Source organism: Megascapheus bottae, chromosome 33 (genome assembly GCF_031878675.1).
Source record: "Megascapheus bottae isolate mThoBot1 chromosome 33, mThoBot2.hap1, whole genome shotgun sequence".
Classification (NCBI taxonomy): domain Eukaryota; kingdom Metazoa; phylum Chordata; class Mammalia; order Rodentia; family Geomyidae; genus Megascapheus; species Megascapheus bottae.
This window is the reverse complement of record NC_143541.1, coordinates 9,879,342-9,892,108: the sequence shown is the minus strand read 5'-3', so window position 1 is coordinate 9,892,108 and position 12,767 is coordinate 9,879,342. Positions and strand designations below refer to the sequence as shown.

The 12,767-nt window shown below is 45.2% G+C and overlaps 1 protein-coding gene across 4 annotated transcripts; it reads right to left on the bottom strand.

The window, feature by feature from the left end:
• Positions 1-2,749: 2,749 nt before the first annotated feature.
• On the bottom strand, positions 2,750-12,767 carry Cnbp (CCHC-type zinc finger nucleic acid binding protein). 4 transcript variants are annotated; one of them, XM_090323921.1, is made up of 5 exons: positions 12,618-12,767; positions 6,799-6,915; positions 6,589-6,679; positions 6,231-6,434; positions 2,750-3,751 (listed from the first exon to the last, which is right to left on the bottom strand). In XM_090323921.1, the coding sequence occupies exons 2-5, from the start codon at positions 6,899-6,901 to the stop codon at positions 3,634-3,636; spliced, it is 516 nt and encodes a 171-aa protein (XP_090180047.1). In that variant the 5' UTR covers positions 6,902-6,915; positions 12,618-12,767; the 3' UTR covers positions 2,750-3,633. The 4 variants fall into 4 exon arrangements, with proteins under 4 accessions (XP_090180047.1, XP_090180045.1, XP_090180046.1 ...); XM_090323919.1 differs by having other exon boundaries at positions 6,778-6,915; positions 12,618-12,766; XM_090323920.1 differs by having other exon boundaries at positions 6,231-6,429; positions 6,587-6,679; positions 6,778-6,915; positions 12,618-12,764.

The following is a 12,767-nucleotide window of genomic DNA, read 5'->3' as shown; positions in this document are numbered from 1 at the left end:
ATTCTTATAAGGGCAAAAAGATGCTCACGCCTGTGATCCTAGCTACAGCGGGACTGAGATCTGAAGATCGAGGTTCAAAACCAGCCTGGGCACTAAAGAACGAGACTGATTTCAAATTAATTACTAGAAAATGGTACACAGGGCCGGTCCCAGTGGCTCACGCCTTGTAATACTAGCTACAGCGGAGGCTGAGATCTGAGGATCACAGTTCAATGACAGCCTGGGCATAAATCTCCAATTAGCCTCTCCAAAATGCTAAGTGGGGTGGTGGCTCAAGGGTAGGGCAATAAATAGCCTTGAGCTGCACAGCTCAGGAACAACACCCAGGCCCAGGGGTAGGGTGGTAGCCTTGAGCTGAAGAGTTCGGGGACCACGCCCAGGCTCAGAGTTCAAGCCCCGAAGACCCACCAAAAAAAAAAAAAAAAAAAAAAAAAAGTGAGGGGGGAAATGCAGCCAGACAACCTATATTTAGGACACAAAATATTGAACTACCTTTGGAGATATGAAGTGACTTAGACTGACCACCATCTCGACACCAGGATAAACAAGATTAATAAATCTCTGCAAGAGCCCACCTAATAGGAGTAGGTTCCTGTAATATACACAGAAGACACACAAAATTCTTTTTAAAAAACTTCGTACCAGAAGCACTGCCTACTTGGACTGAGAGGAAGGCAAACACCCAGAATTCTATCAGCAGTAAGCAGGAGCTTGACCTGCTGCTGCCCAGACCCTATGTTCACCTACCAAAAAAAAAGTCAAAATTGCATTCTTGCCTTTTAGTGGTGCCAGTGATGGCACCACTAAGTCTTGGGCTTAAACACTGGGCGAAGGAACTGTTCCCAAGTCCTTCAGCTCAAGGACACCTCTTGAGCCACAGCCCCACTTCCCATTTTCTTTAGTGCCCAGACTGGCTTTGAACCTGGATCCGCAGATCTCAGCTTACTAGGTAGCTATGATTACATGAGCCACCACATGCAGCAAATTAAAAAAAAAAAAAAAAAAACCTTATGGAAAATATATATGAGGCTCTTAAAATCTAATAGTACTAGCTCAACTGGACCCCCAAATACACTAAAGCTGGGGATCCAACCCAGAGCCTATCGTGTCTGCCAAGTATCCAACTCTGAGCTACATCAATCTGTGTAATAAAGGGCTATAATCTCTCAGCTTTCTTGTGTATACCTTACATCTTATCACTTGAGCTCACCTCCAATCAAGTTTTTGCTGGGTAAGTGGAGATGAAATCTCTGATTTCCACCTAGGCTGCCTCCAAACCTCTATCTTCCAGGTTCTCAGCCCTCTGAGTAGGTAAGATTTGTAGGCATGAGCCATCAGTGCCTGGCTTCCAGCTGAATTTGAAACTGATCAAGACCAATTAACTTCTATTTTCTTCCATTTTTAGGTGGGTGCCTATTCCAGGTATGCCACTGTCTTTTCCATTGAAATTCTGGAGGCCGGTGAGATTTATATATTTATGGCAGAAGGACTATGCAGATCTTGATCGCTATCACATTATCAGTAGGAAACTAACACAGCATTTTTGTCCTGAGGCAAAATTACAACAGACCTCAGAGCACTTCTCTTAGCATTACAATGCTAATAGAAGTTCCCTTTTTCCTCAAGATAACTCCTAAACCAAACAAGGGGGGGGGGGCCAAAAGGGCTGGGCAAGGTGACTCATGCCTGTAATCCTACTCAGGAGGCTGAGATCTGAGGATCCAGGTTCAAAGCCAGGCTGGGCACTAAAACACGTGAGACTCACCTCCAATTAATCACTAGAAAATGGGACAGTGGCTCCAGGGGTAAGGCAGTAGCCTTGAGCTGAAGAACAATGCCCAGGCCCAGAGTTTGACTAAGTCTCAAGACCTCCAAAAAAAGAAAAAAAGAAAAGAGGGGGGGGGGGGGGAAGAGAGAAAAAGGCCGGAAGTTTGGCCTAGTGGTAGTGTGCCTGCCTAGCATGCAGGAAGACCCAGGTTCAATTCCTTGGTAACACATACACAGAAAAAAACCGGAAGTGGTGATTAGGCTCAAGGGCTAGAGCTCTAGCCTTGAGAAAATCCAAGGACATTGCTCAGGCCTTGAGCTTAAGCCCAGGACAGGGCCCCCCCCCCCCCTCCGCAAAAAAAAAGAGAAAAAAAAATTATGACTTTATTAGCAACATGAGGTGGGTTCACTGCAGCATCACAAATCAAAGAGTCAGGTATCTGTGGCTCACACCTGTAATCCTAGCTACTCAGGAGGCAGAGATCTAAGGATCATGATTGAAAGCCAGCCAGAAATTAAAGTCCATGAGATTCACTTGCAATTAACCACCAAAAAGCTCTTCTAAGAGCTGTGGCTAGCCTTGAGAAAACAAGCTAAGGGACATCCTGGCCCTAAGTTCAATGCCCAAATCTGGCACCACAAAAAAAAAAAAAAAACCCCTCCATCCAAACATAACATTTATGTTGAGCCACGAGCATCAGTGGTAAGAGTGCTTGCCTTACACGGAAGAAACCCTGGGGTTGAATTCCTCCATACCACATATAGAGAAAAAACCAGAAGCAGTGCATGTTGCTGAAGCGGTAGAGCACTAGCCCCAGGCCTGGCAAAAAAACAAAAACAAAAAGCACCCTGTGTGTTCCTTGTTACCAACATGATTTAGTGCTACAAGTTCTAGTTTCCAGTCCCCATCAACATTCCACCCTAATGTGGCATTTTATTCAAAATAATGAAAATTTGAAACAAAAACAACTTTTAGTCAAACTCCCCTTCCTCCTCCAGCTTTATTGGAATAGTTTAAAATTACATTTTCTATTTTCTAGGACTCAGTTGCTTTTTCCATCTGACTTTTAAAAACTGATTACAGCAAATGAAACACAGTTGTTTAAGTGATATAGTATACAAAAATAACATCTTGATTTCTGTGAAAATGCATTTCTCTGCAATTCCTGAATAAATCCAAATTATGCTAACTCTGAGAATCGATGTTCGCTCTGGGTTTTAGATTTAGTCTTTGAAAATGTGTGTTCTTAACCTTTGCCATCACCATCTGTATATCCAGCATCAGCACTGTGAAGCTGTACTGGTTTAGGCTTTTATTCCAATTCCTCTCCTACAGCCTTTAATGCGTTTTGCCTTCTCATTTTGTTTACTCCCACTCAACTGTATGTTCTATGAGGGCCTGATACAGATGTTACTTGATGTTACTTAATAGCTACTGAGGTCAGACAATCCAAGGCCATCATTATGCTAAAATTAAAGTTATTTATGGAAGTTCATAGACACTTCCAGAATTGGTTTTACCTCTTGCATGGGAATATTGAAGAAACCCAGAATGGGTTTACTGGTCTGACAGACACAACTCTTCCCATTCATCAATCCCTATTCACCAGTGGCACGGAAAGGGGGTTCTTTAACAAAGCATTATACATAACACCTCTACCAAACTAAACATAAACTTTTTTTTGTAGTTAAATGCAGAAAGTCGTGTTTTTTTTTTTTTTCCACCCCTTTCCTCCTTTTACACGGCAAGTAAAGCTCACTGGCCTGGGAATAGCCTCTACCTGCCAACCTTTGGCCAGTGAAGAGGGTTCAGAGAAAATAATACAACCATCAATCAGAAAAAGGAGGGGCGACAAAGGAAAATAATTAGGCTGTAGCCTCAATCGTGCATTCCCGTGCAAGATGCCCAGACTCGCCACAACGGTAGCAGTTGACTTCACTTGTCTTGCTGCAATTGATGGCTACATGACCAGTTTCACCGCACCTGAAAAAAAAAAAATTTCACAATGCCAATCAAATTAGTAAAGCTAAGTAAGTCAGTACAGAGCAAAAGGCCATTAACAAATAAATACATTTCTCTTTAAGACTACAATTTTTTTTTTTTTTGGCCAGTTGTGGGGCTTGAACTCAGGGCCTGAGCACTGTCCTTGGACATTTCTCAAGGCTAGAGCTCTACCACTTGAGCCACAGCACCACTTCCAGCTTTTTTTCTATGTATGTGGTACCAAGGAATCGAACCCGGGTCTTCGTGCATTCTAGGCAAGCACTCTACCACTAGGCCAAACTCCCCGCCCAAGACTACAATTTTTTTTGTGGGTCCTGTGGCTTGAACTCAGCCTGGGCGCTGTCCTTGAGCTCTACAGCTCAAGGCTGCCAGCCTACCCTTTAGCCAAGCCCCTCATGCCCAGGCTAGCTTTGGACCTTGATCCTCAGATCTCGGCCTCCAGAGTAGATAGGATTACAGGCGTGAGCATTTAAAATAACTTTTCACTATGTAACCCATACTGACTTTGAAATCCATCGACATGTCTCAATCCAGAATGCTACAATTAAAGGCATATGATAGGCCAGGAGTGTCTCCCAGTGGTAGAGTGCTTGCCAGACATGGTTGAAGCCCTGGGTTTGAGTCCTCAGTACCACATACAAATAAAAAGCCAGAAGTGGTGCTATGGCTCAAGTGGTGGAGTGTTAGCCTTGAAAATTCTCAAGGACTATGCCCAGGCCCAGAGTTCAAGCCCCAGGATTGCCAAAGAAAGAAAGAAAAAAGCCGGGAGTTTGGCCTAATGGCAGAGTGCTTTTGCAAAGCATGCATGAAGACCTGGGATTGATTCCTCAGTACCACGCATATAGAAAAAGCCGAAGAGGGTTTTGTGGCTCAAGTGGTAGAGCTTTAGCCTTGAAAAAGCATAAGGATAGTGGTCAGGAAAGAGGGGGGTGGGGGGAGAAAAGGAAGAGAGGGAGGGAGGAAGAAAGGGAAGAAAAACAATATGACACAATACCCAACAGACTGTAAGTTGTTCTCGCCAGGTGCTGGTGGCTCCTGACTGTAATCATAGCTACTTAGGAGGCTGAGAGCCAGCTGGAGAACTAAAGTCCATGAGACTCATCTCCAACCAACCAACAGAAAACTGTAAGTGGCACTGTGGTTCAAAGTGGTACAACAGAGCACTAGCCTTGAGCTTAAGACCTAGCTCAGGGACTTCTGCAGGCCAGATTTAAAGCACCACGATCACCCCCTTCCTCTAATTTTTTTTGCTACTAGTAAATTAAGTGGAGGAGGCTCATTAGTCATCCCAGATACTCAGGTAGTAGAGATCAAGATGATTAGGGTCAAAGCCAGCCTAGCAGAAAGTGATGAAGGTTCCAGTGGCTCATATCTGTAAATCCTATTCAAGAGTCTGAGATTTGAAGTTTGTGATTCAAAGTCAGCATAGCAAAGTCCACAGGACTCTACCTCCAAGTAACCAACAAAAACCCGGAAATGGAGCTGTGGCTCAAGTGGTCACTGGTCTTAAGCAAAAGAAGCTCAGAGACAGCACCGGATGTCAACTCTGACTACCAGTACAAAAAAATAACATGGAGACACTTGTTAGGTGTGATGTCACAAGCCTATGATAACAGCTTATAAATCCCAGTATCACTCATAACAATAGGACAAGGAATTAGCTCTTTAGGCACAGAAACACATGTATATAAATCCCAGCACTGTGGCATTAGGATTGAGTTCAAGGTTGTTCTGGGTTACATAGCTAGACCTTGTTTCACCACATAAACACATGGAGGGAAAGGTCCACTACTAGGTTAAGTGGCTGAAGAATCTAAGGTATGGGAAAAAGGTGTTTCTAAGCCAGTCCTGAAAAAAGTGAGACTATCCAAATAATAATCAGTGTTAAGGAACTGATGTCTCAAGCCTGTAATCCTACCTAATCAAGAAGCTAAAGGAGGGCAGAGAAGGTCACTAAGTGGTAGGGGAGTGTTTACCCAGCATGCATGAAACCCTAAGGTTCAATTCCTCAGTCCCACATATGCAGACAAAAGACAAAAGTGGTGCTGTGACTCCAGTGGTAGAGTGCTAGCCTTGAGCAAAAGAAATTCAGAGACAGCGCCCAGAACCTTAATTCAAGCCCCAGGATTGGGAGGGGAAAAAATTTTTTTTTTAATTAAAAAAGAAAAGCTGGAACTTTGGCCAGTGCTTGCTTAGCATGCACAAAGACCCACGTTTGATTCCTAGATAACACAAACATGGAAAAAGCTAGAAGTGGTGCTGTGACTCAAGTGATAGAGTGCTAACCTTGAGAAAGCCTAAGGACAGTGTCTAGCCAGAGTTCAAGCCCCAGGACTGGCCCCCCCCCCCAAAAAAATTACAGTAAGGGACTGGAGATTTGCTTATCAAGGCAGTCCTGAGTTCACATATACATACACAATCTCTGCAATTGTTCTTTCAGCAATGTTCTGCCACTTACCTGTAGCACTTCACTTTGGTGCAATCTTTCTGAATGTGTCCAAATTCCCCACAGGAATAGCACTTCTGCTCATCCGCATGGTCACAGTCACGAGCCAGATGACCTGGTTTGCCACAGTTGTAGCAACATTGTTCTCGCTCTCTCTTGGGCTCCTTGCAGTCCTTGGCAATGTGGCCACCTCTACCGCAGTTATAGCAGGCTTCAACAATAAGGAAAAGGAGCAGACCAAGACTATAAAACCTTTACAAAGTGGTGTCTTATTCAAACCATCTGATGTAGAAGTCCTTTCCAGGACTCCATGCAGTGATACATGTGTGCTTGTGACTGTAGAGTGCTAAGAAGTATCAAATACTTACCATCCTCCTGAAGGTCACAATCCTTGGCGAGGTGACCAGACTCACCACAACGATAACAGATGTCTGGAAGAGATGAGGAAACAAACTGGAAACCTATTATGAGCAGAAACAAAAACAATTTGGCTAATTAGATCAGTCATGGTACTAATGAATACTGAAGTATTTCAAAGATTTTTATTCGATAAAAATACCTCTATCCGAGGTAAAACCACCTCTGCCACGGCTTCTCATTCCACGACCTCGTCCTCCACCAGTAGGGCACTCCCTGGCCCAATGGCCAGATCGTCCACACTTGAAGCATTCATTGCTGCTCATGGTTGCAGTTAGAGCTTTGGAATATTAAAAATAATATTAAACTACTTAAAATTTTGCTTACAATTGCTACACAACTCCTATAAAATATGTATACATTTTATGCAATACTGAAAATGAAAAAAATCAAAATATACCACATTTTATGATCCTCAAACCCATTAAGCTGAAACAAAAACTAATAAGTGAGCCTGTAATCCTACTCAGGAGGCTGAGATCTGAGGATTGTGCTTCAATCCAGCCCATACACTACCACCCCACCCCCACCCCCAGATTCTCATCTCCCATTAAGGAGTAAGGTGGTAGGTAGCCCTGAATTGAAGAGCTCAGGGTCAATGCCCAAGCCCAAAGTTCAAGCCCTACAACTAACCAAAAACATAAAAACGAATAAGCATAGCAGGGTCGTTGGCTCACGCCTGTAAGCCTAGCTACTTAGGAAGTTGAGATCTGAGGATCTCAGTTCAAAGCCAGCCTGGCACTAAACTGCCTATGAGACTCCTTTTTCTCCAATTAACCAAAAAAAAAAACACTAATAAGCATATTGTTAAATTACTGAAAAGGTGATGTGATCTACAAGGTTGAATAAGACAAAGTATTTGGTACTAGAAACAATCACAAGGAAAGAATGATGGAAGAGATGACAATGACCAAGATGCACAGTACATCAATTGACATGTTGAATTGAAATTTCTTTTACAAGTATTTAACATAAAGAATTCAGGGCTGGAAATGTGGCTTAGTGGCAGGGTGCATACCTAGCAGGCTTAAGGGCACTGGGTTTCAATGTTCAGTACAACAGAAACAAAGCCAGAAATTGTGCTGAGCCAAGTGGTAGAGCAAAAGCAACCCAAGACCCCAAATTCAAGCCCAAGGGCTAGGGAAAAAAAAACATTGTAAGATTCAAGGCTTTAGCCCAAGGAGAAATTAAAGCCCAACACGGAAAAGGCAATCCCAATTAAAAAGACAACCAACCGGTGCTAGGGGCTCATACCTGTATGTAACCCTAGCTACTCAGGAGGCTGAGATCTGTGGGTGTCAGTTTAAGCCCAGCCTATGCAGGGAAGTCTGTGGAGACTCTTACCTCCAATAACCTAATCAGAAAAAGCCAAAAGTGAGCTGGCGTGAGGCCTGTAATCCCAGCTACATAGGAGGCTGAGATGTGAGGATCAAAGTTCAAAGCCATCTGGCACACCTTATCTCCAATTAAGAGAAAAGTGGGGCTTGGCTTAAGGGTAGGGCAGTAGCCTTGAGCTGAAGAGCTCAGAGACAGTGCCCAAGCCTAGTTGAAGCCCCAGAGCCCACAAAAAAAAAAAAGAAAAGAAAAAAAAAGGGAAAGAGCTAGAAGTGATGTAGCAAAAGTGGTAGTACTAGCAAAAGAAGCTAAGAGACAACTCCCAGGCCCAGAGTTGGAGCTTTAGGACTGGCCAAAAAAGGAAAAAAAGAAAAATTTCCAGGTGCTAGTGTCTCACACCTGTAATTCCAAGTACTATGGAGGCTGAGATTTGATGATCTCCATTCCATGTCAACCCAGGAAGTCTGTGAGACTCTTACCTCTGGAAAACTATACTAAAAAGCCCCAAGTGGAGCTGTGACTCAAGAGGTAGGGGTGTAGCCTTGAGCTGAAGAGCTCAGGGTAAACGCCCAGGCCCAGCCCAGAGATCACCACCCCCTCCCCCCCCCCCCAAAAAAATGCAGGCCAGGAGTTTGGCCTAGTGGTAGAGTGCTTGCCCAGCATACACAAAGCCCCGGGTTCAATTTCTCAGTAACACATACATAGAAAGAAGCCAGAAGTGGTGTTGTCACTCAAATGATAAGAGTTCTAGCCTTGAGAAAGCCTAAGGACAATGCTCAGGCCCTGACCTCAAGGCCCAGGACTGGCTAAATAAATAAATGGGATAAAAAAAAAAATCCAAGGGAACAAGCGCTAGAGTATTTCTGATTATTTAATAGTTTCTGCCAAGAGGCTAAGAACTTTCCATCAGGCATCACTAAAATTTAGCACTCAGGCCAGGATCCTTATTGTATTACCCAGGTTCTATTAGCCCAAAATGTAACCATCGACTAGCAATGTGTCATGATATATATCTACCTATTCCTCATATTTTTCCCCAGCACAACTGAATATTCATATTTGCATACCCCAAGCTTAGTATTATCCCTGCTTCACTGTTGTTGGTCCAGTGTTTAGACTACAATGGAGATGTTTCCCTCTGAATGTACTATTGTGGCCCACTAAGTCAGTTTGGTATCCCAACATAGTACTGAAAAACTTTGCTGTTCTAATAAAAATAAACTGCAGATACATTAAGAGGAAGCAAGACAAGTCTGCATTACCCATGTTCTGGTAAGGAAAAACACAATATCTAACTAGTAGCAAGTCTATTTCTTATCCTCATCTGTGCATTTACTGCCTGTCTTGATTAATTACATCCATTTGTCTGACCTGATTACCTCTAAAAGGCCTTAGAACACTATGAGCCATACATTAAAATGTCATCTTCTCAAATTTACTGAGCAGTGTACCTTCACATAACTTTTCTGAATTTCCTTAAGCCTCATCACAAGGCACAGTAGACACGTTTCCAGGAAAATACCCTTCATTTAAAATGACAGAATCAGCTTTTGTTGACCCCCTACTGCACATTCATGACCCTAACCAACCAAATTGTTGGTTACAGCCTGAATTCTGGTGGCTACACCACCTCACTTTATCATCCCAACATTTTCTACATCAGAACACTGCATAGCTCCTTAGAATGTCTCAATGACTTTCCCGCTTACTGCAGCAACACCTGACATGGACAGAATAGGAATTAAGTAAGACGGATGAAAAAAAGAGTTCATCACAGAGCAGGTCATCGGCCTTGGTGTTTAAGTCTTCTGGCTCTCCACTTCCAGGAGGCTTAGCACGGGAATAGAGCCAGCTATTTTTTTTGCTATTTTTTAAGCTATCATTCCTGTAGGAAAAGAAAAAAGGCAAATTTTTTTTTGTTGTCAGTGTTGAGCCAATAGACCAATCATTCTAAATAGTTTAACAGTGAGTGGTTTCATTAGTTCTAAGACATCAATCTTGTGCTTTCCCAAATACCAGACACACATTAGTTTTAAAATAATCATAAGGCAATTGCAAAGTTCACTTATGATACCTTATAAAAGAAATCACAGTGGGGCGCAGTGGCTCACGCCTGTAATCCTAGCTACTCAGGAAGCTGAGATCTGACAATCGAGGTTCAAAGCCAGTCTGGGCACTAAAAACCGTGAGACTCATTTCCAATTAACCAACAAAAAACCAAGTGGGGCTGTGGTTCAAGAGGTAGTGTGGTAGCCTCAAGCTGAAGAGTTCAGGGGCAGTACCAGGCCGAGTTCAAGCTCCAAGACCACAAAAAAAAAAAAAAAAAAAAAGAAAGATAGAAAGAAATCAGAGCCAGTTTCAGATGTTCAACTATAATGGATGAACTGAAAACATTTTACAGATTACACCTATTTGGAGGAACCTGTCTTAATATCAAGAGATATGCAGACAATCCTGAGTGGTGCTGATGGGGTGTAGGCATGATGGCTTCACTGAAGGACATAGCTTCCCATCATCTGTCACCTGTGGTTATTTGGGTGTGCACATACATGCACAAGCCAGTACCAGGGCTTGAAGTCAAGGTCTCAGCGTTGTCCCTGAACTTTTTTGATCAAGGACAGAGCCTAATGCTTACATCACAGTCCACTTTTTAGTTTTTTGGGGGTTAATTGGAGATAAAGTGTCAGGACTTTCCACCAGGCTGCCTTTGACCACAATCAGATCTGTCTCCTGAATAGCTAGAACTACAGGCCAGCACCTGGATGTGGATATATTTTTTTGACTCACATTTGAAGACCTACTTTTGGATTTAGGGTTGCCCAAACTTCAGCCTTCATTAAAGCATATTTAAAAGAAAAAAAGAACGAATAAAAAGAAAGCTAGAAACGGTCTCCAAGAACCATAATTTAGGGGGGGGGGACATCAATGCAGCCCTTGGAAATCCAAGTTATCCACTTTATTCTCTAGTTCACCAAGAGTTCCTTGTACACAACACTCAGGTTCAACAAGCAACACACTTATACCTAGAATTGTGGCAGTAGTTTGGTAAACCTTTAGTGTAAGTCTCACCAACATTTTTTAGTTTTGTAGTTAGGATGAAAAAAAAAATAAGGACTACATATCTGGGACTTTTGAGAAACCTCACAATTGCATATTATATGTAAACTAGATGGAAGGGGCACCCTAGGCTTTCCTTGAGCTTTCAAGACTAGTGTTCTACCACTCGAACCACAGCACCACTTTTCAAATTTTTCTGTGTATGTGCTACCGAGGAATGGAACCCAGGGTCTAGTACATGCAAGGCAAGCACTCTACCACTAGGCCACACTCTCGGCCCTCTATTTATATTTCAGGTAAAAAACTGATAATCCAAAAACTTAACTCACCGATTTAAATACAAAATGGACTTTTCTTCACCCAAATTGCATTAAACAGAAGAAGAGGGGGCCGTACTTATTAATTTAGGGTTAAGATGGAGATGCAAATTAAACTAATCCCTTAAAAGATACCAAAAATCAAGAGTACTGGCTTAACTTCTGTCTTGTGGGTGCCTGCGAATGACACACCCGACCTGAAGGCCGGATGATCTAGGAACATTTTTTTTATCGAAATCCCCCCCCTCTACACCAGATGAAGTCACTTCCTCTGCAAGTACTACGGCTGTGGCCATGTGCTTAACATGTGGCACAAGTAGAAAGCTTCACCCATAAAAATCAATATACCCAGACCCAAGTGCGGGTGATCATGTCGTCCTAAGACAGGTTTTACTCTATGTAAAAATCTAGGTAGGGCCTACTTAAACTTCCTGTTTCCTTTGAAATTTATCTCTGTGAAATAACAGCAAAAACAAATGCTACTGTGGTTGGAAGGCTCCAAAAATTCCTGTTTTGTTTTTTTTTTTCTGATTGTAGGGTTTTTTTTTTTTTTTTTCGGTGTCGATCCTGGGGCTTGAATTCGGGGACTCGGCGCTGCCCGTGGGCATTTCGCTCGCGGCCAGCGCTCTGCCGCATGGGTCACAGGCTCGGGGCTCCGCGGGCGGTGGGCCTTCTGTCCTTCCGAGTACCGCAAACGAGCCTTCACCAGGAGAGCTTTCGGGACCCCAGAAGCCCCGAGGCTTTGCCCAGGCCTTCCGGCGGGATTCCCGCGCCCCGCCGGCCCTCCACGCAGACCCCCCGCCCGAGGCCCCACAGCCTTGGCACCGGGCCCGCCCGGTCCGTCCGGCCGCCCAGCCCGCGCGAGCGCCAGCGCGGCCCTCGGTCCACGGCCGGCCCGCCGCCCGCCCCCGCCGCCGCCTTCCTTCCACTGCCTTCCCGCCAAGCCGCGCCTCGGCGCCCGGGCCCGGGGCCCTGGGCCCTGCGGGGCCTTCGCCCGAGGGCCCCGAGGCCTGGCGGGGCCCGGGTCCGGGGAGAGGTCCCGGAGCGCGGCTCGGCGCCCGGGCCGCGGCGGAGCGGAGGGGGGCGGCGGGCGGCCGCGGCCCCCCAGGCCCGGCCCGAGGCGGCGGGGCGGCCGAACGGCCCGCCTGACGCAGCAGGGCGCAGGCCGAGGCGCGGCCGCCATCGCGCCGCGCCGCTCCGACCGACCGGCCGTGGGCCTCGGCGCGCCCCGCCCGCCGGCCTCCCCGGCACGGCCCTCACCCGCAGCGCTCACCTTCGGCGTCGGGGCGACCGAAGCGGAGGAGACTCGGACGCAGGCCCGGTAGCGCCGAGTCGAGAGGTAGCGGCTGTTTATCTTCAGGGTCCCTGCCTGCGCCACACGCGGGTCTGCACACGGCCCCACACACGCCGCTGCGCACGGCTC

Excerpts from the sequence above, each read along its gene's own strand:
- Cnbp (XM_090323919.1), bottom strand. The coding sequence starts at position 6,901 with ATGAGCAGCAATGAATGCTTCAAGTGTGGACGATCTGGCCATTGGGCC. Across the intron at positions 6,680-6,777 it reads TGGTTTTACCTCGGATAGAG|GTTTCCAGTTTGTTTCCTCA; the intron begins GTATTTTTATCG and ends TGCTCATAATAG. Across the intron at positions 6,435-6,588 it reads GATTGTGACCTTCAGGAGGA|TGAAGCCTGCTATAACTGCG; the intron begins TGGTAAGTATTT and ends TTTCCTTATTGT.